This window comes from Rhinichthys klamathensis, unplaced genomic scaffold (assembly GCF_029890125.1).
Source record: "Rhinichthys klamathensis goyatoka isolate OS25496 unplaced genomic scaffold, OSU_Roscu_1.1 h1tg000127l_1, whole genome shotgun sequence".
NCBI lineage: Eukaryota > Metazoa > Chordata > Actinopteri > Cypriniformes > Leuciscidae > Rhinichthys > Rhinichthys klamathensis.
In genome coordinates, this window is record NW_026606664.1 from 3,337,548 (window position 1) to 3,360,544 (window position 22,997).

General features: G+C 36.4%; 2 protein-coding genes across 7 annotated transcripts in view; both read left to right on the forward strand.

Annotated features, from left to right (window-relative positions):
* Window positions 1-201: 201 nt before the first annotated feature.
* Window positions 202-5,468, forward strand: rtca (RNA 3'-terminal phosphate cyclase). The gene is made up of 11 exons (XM_056256563.1): window positions 202-615; window positions 760-860; window positions 1,497-1,640; window positions 2,144-2,267; window positions 2,365-2,423; window positions 2,511-2,652; window positions 3,266-3,387; window positions 3,481-3,539; window positions 3,768-3,862; window positions 3,949-4,053; window positions 5,201-5,468. The coding sequence occupies exons 1-11, from the start codon at window positions 571-573 to the stop codon at window positions 5,297-5,299; spliced, it is 1,095 nt and encodes a 364-aa protein (XP_056112538.1). The 5' UTR covers window positions 202-570; the 3' UTR covers window positions 5,300-5,468.
* A 6,552-nt stretch (window positions 5,469-12,020) lies between these two features.
* The window catches only part of cdc14ab (cell division cycle 14Ab), a 117,655-nt gene continuing 106,678 nt past the window's right edge, over window positions 12,021-22,997 (forward strand). For 5 of the 6 annotated variants that reach the window (XR_008807555.1, XM_056256572.1, XM_056256574.1 and 2 more), the window contains exons 1-3: window positions 15,274-15,487; window positions 16,491-16,581; window positions 18,102-18,177. Coding sequence is in view for 5 of the 6 variants with exons in the window: in XM_056256572.1 (XP_056112547.1) it covers window positions 15,391-15,487; window positions 16,491-16,581; window positions 18,102-18,177 (264 nt within the window). In the remaining variant the exon portion in view is untranslated. Of the gene's footprint in view, window positions 12,266-15,273; window positions 15,488-16,490; window positions 16,582-18,101; window positions 18,178-22,997 lie in introns of those variants that run through there. The other variant, XM_056256577.1, reaches the window with a different exon arrangement.

Consider the following 22,997-nt stretch of genomic DNA (forward strand, 5'->3'; position numbering starts at 1 on the left):
GATTCGTAAATGAACCAAGATCTGATGGATGTGCCGATACTCAGAAGGTTCTCAGTTTAATGAGTCATATAGTTCACTCGAAACAGCTCAGTTATATTAGAATGAACCAAACGGTATAGTGAACCGATTCATATAATTCAATGAAAAGATCCGATTTAATAGAACAATTCATCCACGAATCGGACATCGCTCGTCTGCGCATGTCCAAAGCTCGTCCACCATAGCAGAGTGACTGGCAAGACTAGTTGCCAGAGAGTGTGATCGTGTTGCCAGGAAATTCGCTGAAATCAAATTTGTGAGGAAGTCAACTCATTCTTTATTTATTTGAATCAACCCAACTGCGCATCAAGTTTAGTTCTTATTTCAGTTCTAAAGGACAGTTCCCTTGTTCCACAGCTTTTGTTAAGAAGTTCGTGTTTATCGCGGCATTGTTTCTGGTCATTTGCCGGTTTATATTAACTTTCATACAGTGTGAAAGTCGCGCGCTCTGTCTCTGTTTTTATTCCCACACGCGCGTCGCTCATCACGCGCACTTTGATACATCGTAACAATTTCTCGCTTTTCGCGAAAATGGCCGCAACTACGTTCGAAATGGACGGAAGTGTAATGGAAGGGGTGAGTATTCATTTTCGAGGCTTTTTGTTTAATATCTCCGATTAAAGTTTCAATATGTAATATGTTAAAATGGCATCGCAAGAACTAAATGTAGTAGTTGTCGTTAATTATTAAAAACATTTTTCTCGATGTTTCTTTTTAAAGGGGGGACAGATTTTGAGGGTGTCTGCGGCGATGAGCTGCATCCAAGGGGCGTCAATCAAAATAAATAAAATCCGAGCGGGTAGAAGCACCCCGGGTTTGAGGTACGGGAATTTTTGTTTTAGACACATTATATATTTATTTCTATGTTGCTTTATGTACATTAAAATAGTTGTTTTTTATATGTCTAACATGCTCAGTATGCTCCCCCCCTTTCCTTTCCATAGTGAATCATGAAACAAAGCAAAGTTGGTTGTTGAAGTCCAGTTACTTAATTTACACTTAACTATTGAAGTCAACCATATAGAAATGTGACTGTTTATGAAGTAAAGTTGTGTTGTACCGTTGTTTATCCCACAAAAATGCTATTAAATACTTTTAACATGAATTTTTAATGGGGCCCTTTGTTAGTTGGCACGGAAGCACATGGCTACTTTCCATGTAATTCTTCATGTTTTTACTTTAAAAGGTCTGGATTCTTATTAGAGCTCTGTAATAGCCCATGTTTTTCTTTGTTGTGTAAATTATTTGGCTGTTTGTAAATATAAATATAAAGATGCAGCTCCTATAAAAACTTATTAAACCTCAAAATGTGAGGTCTAATTTTCTGTCAATAAATGGAGCATTTCTGATTCTTTTGGTCGAAATGAATGGATTTTGAAATGCACGCACTTAGTTTTCTCTTCAATTGTTTTCCCTACATCCCCCCCCTCCTCCTCCCCCCTATTCAACGTCACCAGGCCTCAGCATCTGTCAGGTCTCGAACTGGTGAGAGACATGTGCAACGGCAATCTGGAGGGAGCCACAGTGGGATCCTCTGAAATTACCCTCACTCCTGGGAAAATTAAGGGTGGGAATCACATCGCTGACACTCAGACGGCCGGGTAAGGAACGTTTTTAGTCTTTAACGGTACATTCATGACATTTTAAAATGCCTTATTGTCCCCTCAGCCTTGAAATTACACAAATTTGCGACACTATGATGAAGAATTTTTGGCCCTAAAGGCTGTTCAAATTAAGGATGATAACGAAAAATATATAGTTTTATACATCTAAATGTAAAAGACTAGCAAGAGTCTATTCCACAACTAAAACTATAATGGCACAGAGGAACTATATCATTGGAATCACTTTCACAACAACAATTTTTTTCAGCTAATACGACAAAAACATTGACAGCCAATCAGAATCCAGCTTTACAGAGCTCAAGCTTTTAAAGCAACAGACGACAAACTTAGCACGTGCTTATAATAGACAGAACAATATCATGCAGTCACCAAGAATGATAACTATAATAGCATCCACACCTGTGGATGCTATTATAGTTATCATTCTTGGTGTGAATGGGTCTTAAGTCTACTTTTGTTGTCTGTCGTGACTTGTGTAGAAGCGTGGGACTGCTGATGCAGGTATCGCTGCCGTGCGCCCTGTTTGCTCATGGTCCGTCCGAGCTGTGCCTGAAGGGAGGAACCAATGCTGAGATGGCACCTCAGATCGACTACACAATGAAGGTACGTGTAGATGTATATTTGCGCAATGGGCAGGACCAGACTGGACGTCCTTCTAATTTTGTTCACGTCATGGCAATGATGTTCTAATCTCTCCTAGGTCTTCAAACCAATCATGGAGAGATTCGGAGTTCACTTTGACTGCGATTTAAGAATGAGGTATTTAAGCGTGACTTTGGTTCAGTTTGATCGGATTGTAATCGTGTTAAGCTGAAATGCATTCAAACTATTTTTCATTGAAAACAGAGGTTACTATCCTAAGGGAGGTGGTGAGGTGGTGATCAAGGTGAACCCTGTGAAGGAACTGAGTCCCATCAACTTGACCGAAAGAGGAAACATCACCAAGATCTATGGAAGGGCCTTTGTTGCTGGAGTACTGCCCTTCAAGGTATGAGACTGTTAACTCTTTTTTTTTTTTTTTTTTTTTTTTAGTTAGCTTAACTGCTCAGTTTATTACTTTATTTTCTTACGCTAATTGAAAACATTTTTTAAAAGATGGTTTAACTACATAACATTGAAACCACAGTGTACATTTTTTACTTCGATTTAGATTTTTTCGCCACATTATTTGCTAACGCTGAGACTATCGCTGAGACAAAAGCTCCTAAACCACAACATGCTTATTTTATATATTTATTTTTTACCTCAGTTCAAATTTACATTTTTTTTTTCCTAAGTAGTCTGTGTAAAAAGCTCCTTAACCACAACCTGATTTGCAAGCCACAACGGTTTGCTCGTTGTTTTTTACTTTCATAACTGGCCTTTAATGCTCGACATGCTTTTTTCGTTTTATTTACTTATTGTCGAAAGAAATGATCTCACTAATCTAGGATTAAGTCCTTGAAAAAAGTATATAAACCACAACATGCTTTGTTTTATGCCTTTTAATCAGCATTGTTTGCAGAAAGTGACATTTGGTGTTTGTCAAACAATCCATTTATTTTCCAACAACTCTTAAGTAACTTAACTATAAGCTTCGGCTGATTGTTCTTGATGTTCAGTTGGCGAAGGACATGTCCACGGCAGCGGTTCGCACTATCAGGAAAGAAATTAAGGACCTTTACATCAACATTCAGTCTCTGCAAGAGAAGGACAAGGCCTGTGGAAATGGCAACGGGATCATGTGAGTACATCCGATCTCAAACTGTCTGCTGAAATTGTTTGGGGGTTTCGTTTCGTTTTGACTAACGTCTGTATATTTTCTGTCTCCTGGCAGAATAATTGCAGAATCATCCACCGGCTGCATATTTGCAGGGTCAGCTCTTGGCAAAAAAGGTAAGGGTTGTCTGGCTGCCCAGGCCTGAAGAATTAGTTCAGTATTGTAGTTTTGGCACTAGAGGGCGATACGTCACAAAGAAAAGCTTGTTCATTTCTGCTTTCAGTTTTAGCTTGAACAAGAAGACAATATGTTCCCTACCATTAATTGGATGATTCATTCTTTAACTTGATCATATTAGTTGAACATTTTATTTTTTTGGTCGTATTCCCTCTATTTGTCCCCAGGCGTATATGCTGACAAAGTTGGCATCGAGGCTGCTGAAATGTTGCTAAGGAACATCAGACACAATGGTTGCGTGGATGAGTTCTTGCAAGACCAGGTCAGACACACAAACACTCGACTGTTTCAGAGCGACGGAACAAATACGCGCTCGTCTGGAGACTAATTATATGTATCTTTTTACAGCTTATTATTTTCATGGCCTTGGCGAACGGCACATCCAGAATGCGAACGGGCCCGGTCACCCTCCACACGCAAACGGCAATCCACGTCGCTGAGCTGCTCACGAACGTAAGTTCAGACATGAACACACCTCATAAGTGGTTTAATCTTAAGGAGCTCAGTTATAGGAACTAGCCACCAGAACGGTCCCCCAAGAACAAAATTTTCTCCTAGGACCATTGGATTCAGTAGAAACTCTGACGTGACGTAAGCAGTCCGACAGCCACGTCGTTTAAGTGCGAGACTCAGCAACTGGAGGATGGAGGACGCCGTTGTCGCCATCTATCGCTGCTTTCCATGTTCATGGATGTTTACACAGCTTTTTAAAAATGGCGGGTGCCAGTGTTTCATATGGCATGCGTTTGGCCAATCAACATACACTTACGTCACTGGTAGTGCCTACTGTGAAGTAGGAGCTAATTTATTCCCCTCCAAAAGGCATTCCTAGAACTAAAATCGTTCCTAGTTCCTGTGGTGCGAACACGCCAAAAAGTAGGTACTTTTGCCAATAGTTATAGGAACTTTTGGTGTGAAAACCCCTATAGGCATTTTTGTTTTAGGCCCTGGTGTGTTTTGGTCGATCGGGTCTAAACGTTTTGAGATTGTCCACTTCCGACCACTTTTGAGGTAGTTGAAAACGCATTCGACCAGATTGCTTTCGTAGTGTAAACGCTCATGTGGTCGAATGCGTTCGAACAGCCACAAAAGACCTCCTACTCTCCGGTTACTGACCTAATGCGTAAACATTATGGAAGCGCGCTAGCCAGACAGGGTTTAAACTTTGTCGACTGAAGACCCAAGTTTGGTTTGAAGACTAAAAACGGACCAAGCACAATGTTCTCAGCATTCCTGATTTCTAACAGTCACTCACAGCGTTTGGCAGGTCTTGTGGCTGTCAGAGCAGAAACCAAAGCTGCTGCTCTATGTGTGTTTTTCTGTTGTCTCAGGGCACGTTCATATGTAAATTGCACGAGCTTATTTCGTCCATTAGATTGAAAGATCTGAAAAAGCCCATAGACCCTCCCCTCGAAGAAATCAGGACAGAAGTGGTTGACAGTGGACAAAAGAGACGGATTAAAACACCAGGTGTAAACGGGAATGCGTCTCCCTCGTCTACTTGTGATCCGATCGACTAAAACACATCTTAATACCAGGTGTAAACAGGGCCTGGAAAACTAGGGGACTACAATCTACTACAATTTTCTTTCTTTTACAGGCGAAATTTGTTATACGCAAAGCAGAGGATGAGCCAGGCAACACCGACACCTACATTATCGAGTGCCAGGGAGTGGGCACAACCAATCCTGGCTTGTAAACGCACAGATCCGTCGTCCTTGGCTTGTCCCCAGCCGAGATAAGGAGGACTTGTAGCAGAGACACACTACTACTGTAACCGACTGGATGACGTAAAGATTACTTCATTATCTTTACGTTCTTTTCGGTTACAGATTAGCTTTTTTTGCGCTGACCACCAGGTCAGTACATATTTGTCCCTTACGACTGTTGTGTCCCCCTCTGAAACTTTTGTTGTTACTCAGGGTATTGCCTTACACTGTAATGAAATGTCAACTTCGGATAGTTTTGAACTCGCAATATTCGCCCAATCCTGACAAATTTGCTTTCCGCACGCTAACACAAGCCTTAAAGTTTCATTAAACCCTTTCGATACTGCGGTCTGTTGTTAACGATAACTATAGCCTAACCAATTTGCATGGACGTAGTAAAATACATGTATGTCACTGGTAAATTTAGTGCACTGTGTGTACGTGGAGGAAAAGTTTTCCATCCAAGTTTTTGGTTCCATGTAGCTGCTTTTGTTTTTTTGTATTTGTTATTTAAGTCATTGTGTTGGTAAGAAACACATTTCCGAAATTCCATTGCCATCTTATTCTATTTCCATTGAAGTTCTTTCATTTGAATTCTGAAAATGTTTCATTCTTGGTTTGTTATTTATAAGATGGAATTTCAGATTTTTTTTTATGCATTGATATTTGCTTTTTTTGGGCTACTTTTAGGTGTTTTACTTTTGTTATTTGCATTAAATAACTTTTTTTTTGTTTTTTTGAGGAGAAAAATACAATAAAATGAGTGATAGACATACAATATTGTATTTTGATTGTGTGGTTCTTTAAAAAAAATCGATCATTTACCAGTATTTAATCTATCAAGTGTGTTTGCTCTTTTAAAAGTGCACTGTTCTAATGTAATTCAGGCATTGGCTACCTTTCGCATTCATTTGTCTGTCTTAAAGAACACTTGGGCATTTAAAGCTGTTTTATATGGCTCACTCTCATATAAACCACTTGTCTAAAGTGAAAGTACTTGACGGCTTATAGTGGAAATCTTCACATTTAGCTCACCCTAGAGACAGCCTACAAGTGTTCGGTGTTACCGGTCCAACTGGAGTCTCTTCCCTCGAACCCTTTGTGCTCCAGGCTGGAACAATTACTGCCGGCAGATGCCAGGACAATACAGAGAGCAAAAGAGAATAGGGGAAGCCATGTGATGATGCGTGAATATGCATCGAGCCCTTGGGTCTGGAAAGGGCACATCTACATTGTTAAAACGAGAAGCCTCCCTGTGGGGGGCGGTGGGTGTGGCTTCTGAACCGCATTCAATGGGCCGTCAGTCTGATCATTGGCTGTCTGGTGCATCTGTTGCTGTGGGGAGTAATTAAACACTGGCAAAGCAGAAAAGAAAATCTTTGCATATGGTCACTGGAGGATCAAACAAACAAATTAATGAATTTTAAAACTTGTTTTTTTTTAATGAGTTTTTTTTTTCTTGAGTTCATTTTTAGATATTTAAATGCTAATTTTGTGATTGAGATTTTGAGATTAATTTTAAAGTTTGGATGTTTTAATTGATAAAATTAGGTAAAATGAATACTAAAATGTATGTAAAATTACTAATACAAATACATGACGCTACTGACAAAAATCACTATAAGGAAAATCTTTGCATATTTTCTGGATGATCAAACAAACTTGTTAAAAAAGCATTAAAGATACAATATGTAACTCTTTTTTTGCCGCTAGAGGTCGCTAACCTTTTACAATAACAAAGGCGTAGGTTGGTGACGCAAAATTCGTTGAATTATGGAACTTGTCAAGCTTATGGATCGAATAATGCTTATGGATGAGTGAATAACTTACATTGATGTTTTTATCATGACTGGTATGAAGCAGGTCGCGATTGCTAATGAGAGACAGATATCAGCGCCACACGCAAGTCCCGCGTATATAAAGGAATAAGGACATTTAATTCTACCGAACTAAGTTACCCGCAAGTGCTGAATTACTCACAAAGGTCAGTTTATTTGACGAATGAAGCTTGTGAGGTAACGCAGCGCTGTTTCACTTGGTCTATGTGTTAGTTCGTTGGCTGTATGAGACTAGCAGTAAGCTAATCAACATTAGAATAACATACAGATCATATTCTAATATTTAATCATGTTGAGCTATATAACATTGATTAGTTTTATGTACATTTGCTCACCTGTCTAATATAGTACATGTAAGAGCTCTGTCAAGTCGAAGTTTTTCACAGACGCAGAGCTCTCGCTATCTCGAAAACGCCACGCTGATATTGATCCTCGTTTTAGTTCTCCTTTTTTCCCAAAGTCTGCTTGTCATGGCCCATAATGTTTGAACGAAACAACTGCAGCTAGAAGTCACGCTGTTGTCCACGTCTGTCGCCATGGTTACTATGCTCATAGATATCACCAAAGCCCGTCTACTTCTCTGATATCACTATGCTCGTATTGCACGAGCGGAAACCAGGGATAACGCGGATATTACGTCAGTGACAGGCGAAAAAATTCCGGGACGGCCAATTATTTAAAATAGGAATTTCTCTGAAATTTAAAAATCTTTTGGAACTTTTGGGATATTATAAGTACACAATTGCAGGAAATATTTCACATTGTGCAAGTGATTTTTGGATATTTTTATACAAAATTCTTACATATTGTATCTTTTATTTCTTTTATCTATCTATATATATATAAAGGTACATATAAATAATTTACATAAATAAAATAATATGAAATTTATACAATTTCCTGCAGTTGTATATAATTGAATTCAATAATAAATATACAGTGCTGGGTACTTACAAATTTTCTAATAAACATTACACATTTAAGGTAATATAATCAGGCTTATTTTTGATTGCTTTTAGATTAATTTTGACCTAATTCGTTTATCTCTAATCTTGTACCACGTTAATATAAAATACAAAGACAAAAAAATATTTGCTATTGTTTATTGTCAACAACGTGAAGTGCATTAAATATTACATTACGTCAGGGTTGGCAGACTGGTGGTTGTGAGTAAATTAAAATCTATTAAGTAATAAAGTCATAAAAATGTAAAATGAAAAATGTATACTTTTAGAGGAAAAATATAATTTTAAAATAAAACATTTACTAAAAATGATTTAAAAATATTTTAATTGTTTACCAGCATCATCAGAGAACTGTGAACATAATTACATTTATTATTATTATTATTATTATTGACTTACCAATTCATTATCAATAATAAATGAATTATGAATAAGTTATGTTACTTAATTTTTGGAATCTGATCCAGATCATAATCCAGATATGTGTAATCAGTACTACACAGCACTCTGTACATATATAGTGATATGTATATATACAGTAATATATATATATATATATATATATATATAGAGAGAGAGAGAGAGAGTTCAGTAGGCTATATATAGCGATTTTGCAATTCATTTTAAAGTTTAGATTTTTTAAATTGTACAAAAAATTATAAATAATTATTAACTTTTTAATTAATTATTGGAAGCTACTAACAAAAAATGCTATATAAGAAAAAAATCATATATTCTGAGTAATCAAGCAAAATTAATGTAAAAACTGATGATTAAAAAATGTATTCATTTTATGCATATAGCCTACATTTATTTATATATTATGTTTTATATTAAGTTTATAATTGGGATTTAGCTTAATTTTTATTATCCATTTTAAAACTGTGATTTATAAAAAAAATAAAATATATATATATATTTATGTAAATATATTTAGATTAAGTTTTATAATTAAAATTCAGATTATTAAAAAAGTTACTGACATAAGTCTGCCTGGGAAAGGTTATGTAAAAATCAGACATAATCTACAGCCCTGGCTTATAAATCTTGCTGTTATGATAACGCTGTCAGAGCTGAGTGAACAAAGTAATGAGTTTGATGACTTTGTGGTTTGGTGCACAAAGATGACATCAGACAATGACACATTTAAACATGCCCTTTGAAATGCAGCATAATGATTAATGCTATATTGGCATTATAGCATTAAATAATTAAATAACGTTCAATGGAGTAAAACTTGATGAACTTTTTAATGAAATGAATATGTTGGTTTTTAATAACAGTATATGGACTTTGCACTGTATTAGATTAGATATGGTGACAGGACGGATAACACGAGTGCGCTGTATTTGCCAAAACATGAAACTCCATGGAGATAAATCTATTACAAATATTTTTTTTAATAAGACGAAAAAATATGGAGTATCAATCTAGGCATACAAGAAATTTGTTATAACTTAATATTTTTTCATAAAATAGACGGAATACCTTCTGTCCAAAGTTCAAAAGGCATGTTTTCTTGTAGGATTAGGGTCTATTCAGGGCAAATGTTATATATATATATATATATATATATATATATATAGGCCTATATATCCACTCACCTAAAGGATTATTAGGAACACTATACTAATACTGTGTTTGACCCCCTTTCGCCTTCAGAACTGCCTTAATTCTACGTAGCATTGATTCAACAAGGTGCTGAAAGCATTCTTTAGAAATGTTGGCCCATATTGATAGGATAGCATCTTGCAGTTGATGGAGATTTGTGGGATGCACATCCAGGGCACGAAGCTCCCGTTCCACCACATCCCAAAGATACTCTATTGGGTTGAGATCTGGTGACTGTGGGGGCCATTTTAGTACAGTGAACTCATTGTCATGTTCAAGAAACCAATTTGAAATGATTCGAGCTTTGTGACATGGTGCATTATCCTGCTGGAAGTAGCCATCAGAGGATGGGTACATGGTGGCCATAAAGGGATGGACATGGTCAGAAACAATGCTCAGGTAGGCCGTGGCATTTAAACGATTGGCACTAAGGGGCCTAAAGTGTGCCAAGAAAACATCCCCCACACCATTACACCACCACCACCAGCCTGCACAGTGGTAACAAGGCATGATGGATCCATGTTCTCATTCTGTTTACGCCAAATTCTGACTCTACCATCTGAATGTCTCAACAGAAATCGAGACTCATCAGACCAGGCAACATTTTTCCAGTCTTCAACTGTCCAATTTTGGTGAGCTCTTGCAAATTGTAGCCTCTTTTTCCTATTTGTAGTGGAGATGAGTGGTACCCGGTGGGGTCTTCTGCTGTTGTAGCCCATCCGCCTCAAGGTTGTGCGTGTTGTGGCTTCACAAATGCTTTGCTGCATACCTCGGTTGTAACGAGTGGTTATTTCAGTCAAAGTTGCTCTTCTATCAGCTTGAATCAGTCGGCCCATTCTCCTCTGACCTCTAGCATCAACAAGGCATTTTCGCCCACAGGACTGCCGCATACTGGATGTTTTTCCCTTTTCACACCATTCTTTGTAAACCCTAGAAATGGTTGTGCGTGAAAATCCCAGTAACTGAGCAGATTGTGAAATACTCAGACTGGCCCGCCTGGCACCAACAACCATGCCACGCTCAAAATTGCTTAAATCACCTTTCTTTCCCATTCTGACATTCAGTTTGGAGTTCAGGAGATTGTCTTGACCAGGACCACACCCCTAAATGCATTGAAGCAACTGCCATGTGATTGGTTGATTAGATAATTGCATTAATGAGAAATTGAACAGGTGTTCCTAATAATCCTTTAGGTGAGTGTATATATATATATATATATGTGTGTGTGTGTGTGTGTGGGGGTATTATTTTATTATCATTGATATTTAATTTTTAATTTACGTTAAGTTTAAATAATTTTGTGTTTTTGTCATTATTATTGATTGTGTTTTTTATTTATATGTATTTTTAGTTTATATTAAGTTTTATTTCAGTTTTAGCTTTAGTTATTTTGGCACATAAGTTAAACTAAATGTAAAGTTAAATTATTAATGTCCTGTTAGCTCCTGTAGATACTGTAACTTTGTGTTCTCCCTTAATGGCTTTCTTTCTATATTACATATTTATTTATCATTTTTATTTATATTAATATTTATATATTTTATTATATTATAATAGATGTTGTACCAGTAAACAATTCTTTTCCGAAAGCCTTTACGCTTTAGACACTCTAATACTAGCGCTATATGGTTTAAGGATCACATTAATTCTCTTTTTTAATCTAGTTAAAAAAAAAAGAAGCTTATACTCTTAAAAAATAATGGTTCTTTATTGGCATCTGTGGTTCCATGAAGAACCTTTAACATCCATTGAACCTTTAAATTCCACAAACGGTTCTTTATAGTGGAAAAATATTCTTCTTCAAAAAAAAGAAAGAAAAAAAGAAGAAGAATATTTTATGAACTGTTTACTGAAAGGTTCTTTGGGGAACAAAAAAAAAAGGTTCTTCTCTGGCATCATGGTGAAAACCACTGTTTGGATCATTTTAAGGGTGTACAGTAAGTTGCCTATGTGACCTTGATCACCTCTTGAAAACCGTGTCAATAGCTGACCTCAAAACACAGTGAACCACTCTTCATTTTCACTAGCACATTCACCGCCTTCATGAAACCCAAGACAATTAGCTTCTTGTCCACTAGTTTTTCCATGATGTCACAGCAGCATGTGAACCTGTACAAAACCACAACAATAGCCAGCATGCTCTAGAAAGCATAGATATATTATACATTATGTGACAACCTGGAACGATATCCGGAGGAGTAAACGTCACATTAGTGCACTCCGTTCGGAAAAGTAACGTGAGAAACCTTGAAAGTCACACCTTGGCAGGACTGTAACACGAGCGGCATGTGAGGAAACCTGAGCGGGCCGCGTGAACCGGATCCTCTCTGTTCCACTGGTACACTCTGTCCCAGTAGAGTAGACCACCGCACACTTTGTGCTCTGAACGGGCCAGGTCCGTTCCCGAGGGTCCCGTCAAACCCGGTTCTGCTAAACCTCCATGAAGGCATGTCAGACGTTGCATCCTGGAGACCCCAGGAAAATAGCGAATGGAGCCAGTCAGCCACAGCCGTGAACAAGGTCTGGATCTCTTTGGTTGGAGGTAACATGGACTTTTGAAGCTACATTGTTTATGTACTGCAAAATATATGAACGGAGCAAAATGTTGTTTCTTGGAGCTCCAAAAATCATTGTGTGAAAAATTGGAAGTTGCATGTGACATGTGAGAATGCATTGATTTCTTCAAGATAGAAGGGATAGTTCATCTAAAAATGAAAATTATGTCATGTCTTTCCAAACCTGTATGACAAGAAGGTTTTTTTTGTTAATTTTTTAGTATTCTTTTAAAAAAATCTTTTTATAAATAAAAATATAAAACACTGTATAGTATATATATATATATATATATATATATATAGGCTATATAAACTTATTTTTAGATAGACTTTATTTATTTATTATAAAGTTTGGATTTTATATTAATTAATATAAATAGTTACAAATTAGAAATGTATATACATTTATTTGTCATTTTTATTTTTAAAATTAATATTTATTATCTATTAATTTCTATATTAATTAATATAGAAATTAATAGATAATAAATTGGAAGTTCAATTAATTAATTAATTGTATTTAAATAATAGTTTATTATTTATAATTGACTTCTTTCTTTATTAATATTTAAATATTTAAAATGGGATTGTTGAGAATAATTTTAAAGTTGGGATTTTATATATTTATATAAATGTGTTTATTTATATATTATATTTTACACTGTTAAAAAATATGATCAATAAGTTATGACATATGTTTTAACATTGCTTTAACTCATCAAAATGCAATTTTACAAATTTGTTTATAAATTATACAAGATTAAACACTTTTTTGGTTGTAAACTCTAATTTAAGTTGAAATGACTTAAACATCAAAGGTGATTGAACTTAAAAATTTAAAGCAATAGCTTTTTTACAGTGTATATTAATATCATAAATGATTTTTAATTTAATTTAACTATTACATTTTATTGAACTTATTATTATTATTAATAAAATAATTATTGAAATTAAATAATTATTACATTTTTAAAACTCTTCTTATCCATACAATGAGAATCAGTGCATGGGGACCAAAATTACGTTGTTTGGACCCTATTGGCTTTCATTGTACGGACAAAATATCTTCTTTTGTGTTCCACAAAAGAAAGAAAGGCGGTTTGGAATGACACATGAAAGGGTGAGTAAATGATGATACAATTTTTTTTTTTTTTTTTTTTGGTTGCAACCAACATCATTCACCTTTCAGGCTCTACTAAAATGCTAATAGAATAACAACAAAAAGAAGCACAAGCTACTTCCTGAGCCAAGGGGCAATAAGTTCACTCTTGTTTACTCATTTGCAGATTATTCAAATCCTACGCACAATGCACCAAAACATCCTGGTTTGCTTTGTTTGCTGCCTAAGCACATAAAACAACACCGAAAGATCAGTCTGAGCTGTCATGAATGGACCTATATTAATCTCCTTCATGACGTCCATCTGCTCAAACTGAACTATTTAGGACCCGCGGCAGTGACCACGGTGTGGCCAGTTTCTACATGATCTCTCCAGCTGTTGTTGTGGATGACCCGAATAAACAGTCTGCTGTGGGCGAATGATATTTGAGCTCAGTGTTACAGATTGCCGGCTACTTGTGTGTTCACAGATGCAATCTGCAATAATGAAAGAAAAACAATAATAATCAACTAGATAGATATAGACAGTAGGCTATATAAACTAAAACACAAAGTAAATTACAATTCTACCGAACTCTGAAATCAAATTATGAATTAGAAGAATATCTCCAGAGTGTCAGAGACACAAAGCAGAGACGGATCATGAGCAAGTACAGGCTCAGTGAACACAGTCTAGCCATCGAGACTGGCAGACACAGAACGAGCTGGTTACCCAGAGAGCAAAGGGTGTGTTCACTGTAGGACAGGAGAGATCGAGACAGAGACTCACTTCCTCCTTCACTGTCACAAATACAGTTCAATCAGAGACTTCTATTTAAACAAATTCACTAACTTAATAAAGACCTAGCCATGACTGAACACATAAAGATCATATTAGGAGAGGGGCAGACAGCGACAGCAGCACTGGCTGCCAGATATGTGTTTGTTTGTGTGCCACAGCCTGAGAGACAGCAGGTGAATGTGTGTGTAATGTGTGTTGTGTCTGACCCATAGACTGTAAAAAGGTCTGACCTCAGTGTGTTTCCCTACTGTCCACCACAGTGCCCGTCAGTAATGTGTGTGTGTGTATGTTAAAACACTGTGGTATCAAATGTTCACACGTTCTAATTTGTTACACTGTTCATTTAAATTTAAGTTATGTTATCATATTTTATTATTTTTATTCTTTAATTATTATTCTATGTATTCCAAGTTTTGGCAATATTGTATTATGTAGAGTCATGCCAATAAAGCAATTTTGAATTTGATATAGACAGACAGATATATATATAGATAGATAGATAGATAGATAGATAGATAGATAGATAGATAGATAGATAGATAGATAGATAGATATAGATATAGATATAGATAGATAGATAGATACATTATCCCTTTATCAATGTATTTTCCGGAATCTGTGTAAAAGGGGCTTGAGACTAAAACAACTTCTTGTCCTCTGATTGGTCGAGTGAGAGTTAACCCAGGCAACAGCCTTCCGTGCAGCTGATAGGACAGCGCCGCACCACGTGACGTCTCTTTAAGATCTTTCTTGACTGTCCGCGACCATGGCAAGGGAAAGATTTCCACCTAATGACCAGGGCAGAGTTACCATGCAAAGGCTCGCGTCTCGTATCTGCCCAGTTTGAAGCGAAAACGGATATTTAATACGACGAATGCTGGTTTGACGGCTCACGCGAGAGAAAAAAAGACTCCGGTGCTGATCATTCACGTACTTTTACGCGGGACTCGCGATGCCGAAATGACGCACCTTGAGTTGTTTTAACAGTTGCAGATTTTTTCTTCACATTTTACGCGTGGTAGAATGCCACAAGATTCAAGTGCCTTATTTACACATTTCATTGTTTTGTTTTTTGGTTCTTGAGCCACAGGAATATTTGCGCCATCTGTAAGAGAGAAGTTGCATCGGTGAGAGGAAACGGATTTTTAAACCAGCAGTTACGTTAGTTTGTTTTTCTTCTAGAAGTAGCTGCGCCTCACTCGCGCTCCGTCGATGACTCTAGACAACTTAAAACATTCCGCGATACTCACAACCTTATTTAAAATGGCTGACGATTATGATTTAATAGGTGCTTCGGAGTTTATTAAAGGTAAGTATAAGTTTCAGAGGATTTTCTAAATAACTTTGATTCATTGTGTTGCCATCAGATAGATAGATGTGTGTGTGTGTGTGTGTGTGAACAATTATCTGACACCAACTTTTTCTGTGTTGTAGATATTTTTTATTAACTTATTAGCAGGAGTGCAGCGTTTTATTTATGTATTTGTTTGTTTTCCATTTATTTATTTTATATAATATTTGCGTGAAAAATGCTTTATTGAAACACATTTTTTTTGTATTTAATCATATATAAATTAATATAGGTAATGCATCAACCCTGTTACCATGAACACTATTTCCAACTTTTTTAACTTTTATTAAAGTTAAATTCAAAACTTTGCATTATGACAGCATCTCTTTTAGGACAAGTGTCTCATCTTTTTTTTAATAGAGGACATTCTTAAATAGTCAACCATGTTATCTTGATTATGTAAAGTTGATTATTAAACATGTATATTGTAATATCAGCATTATAGTCTATTACTAATAAACACTGTAGTGTCCTCAAGCAACTCGAAAAGGCTAAAGATTGTCAACACTGTTCTGCTATATATCTACTGCATTTAATTTTTCAATTGGCAGCACAATGCAGTTTACACCTACATTTATGCTTAAAGACATTCTTTATCTGATAGAACATGTAAAATCACTCACTTCAATTAATGACCCATGTGGATTCATAGATAAGTGGATTAGATAAGTGGAGAAACTTATTTTTGTCAACTCTGGTGAGAAAAACCCTTCATTTATGGAACACACTTACATTTCCTCTGACCATATTGACTAAAGTTCAAGTAATGTGACAATTTACACATCTCGTTTTTAAGTGTATTTAAAGCTACAGTCCATTGGATAAGTCCATTGTTTCACATGATTAAGCCCAAGCCAATAATCCGATGATAAAACCTTATCTCTGAAGAGTATTAATAGTTGTTTTATAACTGTACCAGCTTGCTTAATTGATCATGTGTATTTTTTTCTTCTTTTTTCAGATCGACTCTATTTTGCAACCTTAAGGAGTAAGCCGAAAAGCACTGCAAATACGCATTACTTTAGCACGGATGAGGAGTTTGTGTACGAAAAGTGAGTTTTCCCTCCTTCAGTCATCTTTCAAAGCCAAAACCCCCAGCAGGCGAGAAATGGTTCCAAAGTCTGTTACATAACTCTTTAATCGAACACATCCTTCTTTAGTAAAAGTTGCATTTTTATCTCCAGCGTTCCATAATGGATCTTTAATTTAGAATGTACGGATGTGGGGGGATTAGTGAAAAATGGAGCTGATGTTCTTCACATTATTTGGACTGATCATTTGGACATAAAACAGTTTTTGAGATTGACTTCTAAAGATGAAATATGGTCTGCTTTGAGGGCCCATCTTATTATAATTGCAAAATATAATGTCCAAATACAAAAAAGTACAACTTTATTATTTATATTTGAAATTACAAGAATGATTTCACCATATCCATAGTACATTCTAGGGCTGTTTTCGACTAAGGATTTTCATAGTCGAATCTGATTCGTTAGATTTTGCCATAGTCGACTGATAGTGGAGCCTTTTTTTTTTTTTTTTTTTTAGATAGCAGCTAGACGTTCGGTTGAATAACTGTTCGTCTGTTATAGGACAACTCGCTCTACGTTTATTTAAAATGAACAGCAAGACAACTAGAAGTGAATGTGCTTTCCATTAAATGAATCCTTAACACACAAAAAAAAAACGTTGCAATGAACGTGCTTTGTTTTAAATAAATCACACACAGTAAATAAAACCTTAACAACAAAACTTTGCAATGAACTTTGCAATTTAGACGCGCAAACTGCGTGCCGGTGCGGTGAGACGTATAGCCTACATGCTCGGGCAGATTCAGCTTGAAGTCGTTCATCCTCGGATGCGGCGTCGCGCGCGCTGTTACAAAAAAAGCTGTGCACACAGCCAAGCGAAATGGGGTCTTGCCGGGCTTGCGCACCCAACGCGTCATTTTTTTGCCGTCCGCACCTTTGCGCTCGTGCGGACGCGTCGAGTATAAACAAGGCTTTACTCCGTGTCAGCGCGCGCTCTGATCGGTAAAGGTGCACAGACCTCTCCCGAATCATCTCCAGCAGTAGCAGCCTCCGATCGCACCACTAACTCCGCCTCCGTTTCCCTCGTAAGATGATATTAGTATTTAAACATTCTCTATGATAAAAAATGTTTGTAAAAAATATTTTAATAGCACGGTTTTGGCGGTTATAGAGTTCTAATGACGGTGTTCACCTATAAGCGTCGGTCTCACGGTTATATAACGTCACACCCCTCATAACACTTGCCTACTATTCGACTATGAGGTTCATAGTCGAATCAGACCTCTCCGAATCGAATCGTCGAATCCTCGACTATTAGAAGTCAGCCCTAGTACATTCCAAAAGAGACGACAACCTTTTGTCTTTCTATGTCAGTTTAACACCTGCAGTGGCTTGTTTCTTGGTGTTCGGGCCCCAGATGGAGGCCCTGCACAGTTAGAGGCCCCGGGGCCCCATTAGCCTGAGCCAAATAAATGTATAAATTAATTATTTTCTTCATTAAACAATGAAGTTTCATGATATTGTTCTTTTTTTTTTTATAGCTTTTATGCTGATTTTGGACCCCTCAACCTTGCAATGCTGTACAGATACTGCTGTAAACTCAGCAAAAAGCTCAAGGTGAGTCAAACACCTGCTTGATTTATTACGTTTCTCCTGATAAATGTGCAGTATATAGTAACAATTTAAAAACAGCTTAGGAATTTGCTTTCACACCCCCTTTGGTGGATATTTTGGGCTGTCCGATGTGCTGACGTTTCCTTTGTTTTGTAATATGGGATGGGAATTTAAACTTAATTATACAGCATTGAACTTCAGCTACAGTTAGAAAACATTCCATTCAGCCCTCGCTTTATGAAGTCATCAGCTCGTTTTATGCCATGTCTGTTAGGCGTGTGCTCATTAATAAAAGCGACTTTGACCAGAGACTCAATAGGATATATCACATGCGTCTTTAGCCATGTAGTCTTTAGTCTTTTTTAGTTTTTTACTCACCTGTTTTGGCATTTTAATGTGGACCGAGAGTGTCTCCTGAGACCACAGGATGTTCTTGGCTCAGGGCCTTTATGCAGATCAGCAGTTCAGGCCATGAAGAGATTTCTTCTTTATGGAATATTTCTGGTTTGGTACATTTGCGTAATGCTGATTACCACAAAAAAACTATTTCCACTTGTCCCTCCACTTCTTAAAAAAAAAAAAGAGAGCTTACAACTAGCTTACAATGTAAATGAATGGGAATTTGTAAACGATAAAATACTGTTTCAATAGTAAACAACAACAAGACGTAAAGAAAGTGTTAATATAAGCACTAACCTTTTCTGTGTGGGGTTTTATCTAATTTTACAACTTTGTTGCCATGACAAAGCAAGTAAACCCTACAATGACTGTAAAAACGATTTAAACTTTTTTACAGCTCAAAAATACACAGGTTTTAACGGAACAATTAATAGAAGTGCTTTGATAAAATCAAAAGCTTCACATTTCTGCTTTTAAATGCTCCAAAAATTGGCCAAAAATTAAGTTTCTCACTTCCATTTTTGCTTTTTTTTTTTTTAAAAGAGGGACCAGTTGAAATTACTTTTTGTCGGAATTAACATTGTCGGTTGCACTTGACTTGTACTGAACCCGAACTATTCCTTTAATCCATAATTATACTATATAAAACCAGTCATTGAGAAAGTCCACTCAGTTTTGGTTTATGAATGTCAGATGGACATCTGCAAGTTGTGTTACGCCTAGAATCTGCTTTGTAATTTCTCTCAAGCTTTTCAAGTCTTTAAGTTAAGTCTTTATCCAGTGGTTTAGTGAGTAGTCATTTAGTTGTCGTTTTTATCTAAATGCTGTTCAGGGATAATCTTCCCCAAGTGTAGTCTAGGGTTAATTTAAGTGCCTTGCACAATGGTGGATCTTGTTCACTTTGGGGATTGAACCAGTCACCTTCCGGTCACCACTTTTAAACTTATCCACTTGGCCAAAGTTTCACTATTCAAGTCCAACTTTTTCTTGCAATTGTCATTGAACTTAACAGGATATCAGCAAGGTATTATTGACTACAATCGTCATCGATCTCTGTGCTCACGGTCTGCTGAGAAAGTGAGTTTCTTAATGTAACCATTCTTGATCTCTTAGGCCTGATCCTCGCTTCTATCAGATGCAAACAAATGTTGGGATTAGACGTGACCTTTTTCCTATATCCAGACTTTAGCAGCAGCCACTGGCATTGGCCTTGCCATATGGTTCATGCGTGTCCTAAGGATTTATGGAGGAGGATTAGATGTCCGAGTACTGCTCTGCATGCATCAGTTGTGATGGGGAGAGGCATGGGATCCATCCCAATCCATCAGCTCCCAAATTTTCCATTCGATTGCAAATATAGACACTTTTTAAAGGGTAATGTTAGGTTGGGGGCAGGTAGCAGTAGGTACTTACTTTGGGTTTTTACTAGTTGCTTTCCAAAACCTAGTGAGCTGCCTTGCTTGCTACTACCTACATAGGCAGCTACCTTCTAAGTTAGCATCTTAACTAGAATGAAACCCCCCATAGTGACTGATTTGGAACACTATAAGCAGAACCTCAATGTGCCTCCCAAAACCTTTTACATAAGCATATTGCTAAGCTAACAGCACAATGTTTGCTAGCAATAATCTGTTTTTTAAATTAGAATATTTTTCAACATTCGAATGCAATAAGTGCACTTATTATTAACATTTCTTTTGTTCGCCGTCTTAGTTTTTTTTAACTTTCCGAAATGTATTCTGTTATTACCTACTACCATACCTTATATATTTTGTCTAGATGTGCAGTCTAGTTAGGAAGCTTGATTGGTTTTGGAACATAGATACAATATTCTTCTCTTTTAGCAGAGTTTAGAAATGTAGTTGTTGAGTTTCATCAGCTTTCAGGAGCATAAAACGGTTAACTCAACACAACGGCAACTTTAGTTTCCAATTAACCTATATTGAGAGGTCAGCAAAGAGGACGAAGCCCCAAAGCACACAAGAAGTTTATAGTGTCCATGTAGAGATTCATTCTGCTGACATGTCCATTGTCCACTTTAAGCATCTGTCTAAGGTAAAGGAAGGTGTTTGAATAATCAACCATTTTATCTTTGTGTTTGTTCTGTGTTTCTGAAGCTGGCAAGGTGTAGTTCTCTCATGTGTTCATGTTGTGGAATGTTAAAGGTAAAGTCCCGTGGTAAAGGCATGATGTGTTTTCTTCCTAACCACTTTCACTACGTCCACACCCATCAAACCACATGTGAATGTCCCTGCCTGTTTCTAATTTACAAGTTGTTTCCTTAGAAATTACTTTTTTTTTCTTTTCTTTTTTTCTAATGTCACTGGTTTTGGGCCTGATTGGTTGTAGGGTGCAGGAACCACACAGCAAAAAGGGAAGCTTTGGTATTATCTGTTCTAGTAATATCTGGTTCTCGTCAGATAAGCTTTCTAGCATTGCTGAGCAGAGCTTGTGCAATCTCAAGTTGTTGTTTTAAAAGCACAATCTGATAAAAAAACGCTGCAAATCTTGAGAGTTTTTGAGTTGTTTAATTTTGACAGTGATTTCTTCCCCTCACTAGCATAACCACCTCCTGCATGTAGATGTTGCTATTTTAATAGAAAATTAACTTGCTGGGTGATTGTTAACCTTGTTTTGCCTGGAAAGTAAAAAGGGTTCAACTCTGTGAGAACAGATGACCTGTTTGAGAATAGCTAGAGAAAGGAAAAAGATCTTCAAACTTGTTGACATTCGATATTGTTTTGCTTATCGAATTAACTTGAAAGGTTTCAACCCTGTTGCTATGACTCTAAAAAGATTATCTCTATATTTTCACTTTCCAAACTAGTTTGCATTCAATATCGTTTTGCTTATTGATTTGCCTCGGAAAGATGAAAGGGTTCAACTTTAAGAAAAGGTGACCTCTAGCTCTTCACTTGACTTTCAGTGTTGTATTGCTTATTGATTCAGTAGGGAAAAATAAAAGGCTTCAACCCTGTTACTATGACTCTGAGAAAAGAAGACCTCTATCTTCACTTTCCAAACTAGTTTGCATGTAATATTGTTTTCCTTATTGATTTACCTTGGAAAAGATTAAATAGTTCAACCCTGTTACTATGACTCTGCGAGAAAAGATAACCTCTCGATCTTCACTTGTCTTTCAGTGGTGTCTTGGTTATTGATTAAACTTGGGGAAATAAAAGGGTTCAACCCTGTTACTATGAGTTTCTAAATATTTATGCTAAAAAATTAATAGGCAAAAAAGTCACTTTTTTAAAGAGGTGCTCCTGAAAAAAAGGTTGAATTTCTTCTGAGCTCTCAGCTTATAGAGCTCTGAAAAATTATTTTTCTTAGTTTTGCCTTCGGTGTACATCTCTTTTTCTTTGGGGGTGGATTGTAGGTGGACAAGTTTGAATCCTCATTTGTTGTGCCGGCAGTTTGATTTCACTGTTATTCCACCCCAGACAAAGTTTTACTCTGCAGCATGTGGAGTGAACAGATGCTTTGTGCTAGATCTGAGCTGAACTGAAAAGGCCTCAGATTATTCTGAAGCTTTTGGTGTGTGCCTGCTGTACATGAGTTGCCTTTTAGCAGCTACACGCTGCCTCTCGCGTGCACATTTTGGCTCACCTGCAGCACCTCCCTGTGCGTTACTGCAGCAGCTGGGGCAGATGCGGCAACATCTGTCTCCAAATTCCCTCATGTTAAAGACACTCAATTGAGTTATCCAGAATACACCTCAAGCTAGTTTAAGCAGGAAAAATGTGTTTTTAAGTGTGTGGAATTTGATGGTACTGAGATATTCGCTAATGAGATTCTCACAACCTGTTTCCCAAACATCTAACCAGTCATTTTAACTGTAAATGGGTTTGAAGTGACTTTTACATTAACCAAGATTTACATTTTTAATTAAGACAAACCAACAAGTTTAACGCTTGATGCAGTTCTCTTTTTCCGTCATGTTAACATAACAAAAAACAAGAAGTTTGATGCAGTGATTAATGATAGTTTTTTTTTTTATAATAGCATTTTAAAGAAGTCTTTATATAATTTATATTTGAGTTTCTTTCTAAATACATTTTTAATGAAAACCATGTTGAATGATTGATTTTGGTTTTCATTCAAATAGCATTGCTGCAGGTTTTGTTTTTTGTTTAAATTGCAGTTTTGTTTCTTTAAAATGCCATTTAACGAATAATGCCGGTTTGTGATAAAATGCTTTAAACGAAAACTTTAATGATTGATGTAAATGTTGTTTTTATACGTGTAAACTTACTGGAAGTTGAACAACTGTTGATCTTTTTATTTATCTTATGCAATTTGTAATTCATTTTCATACATTTTTCTGTAATTAAAAAAAAACTACATTGTTTGAACAGTTGATGTAATGCTCAATGTAGAGCATTACATCTAAAATAAACTGCTATCTAAAATAAATTGCATAT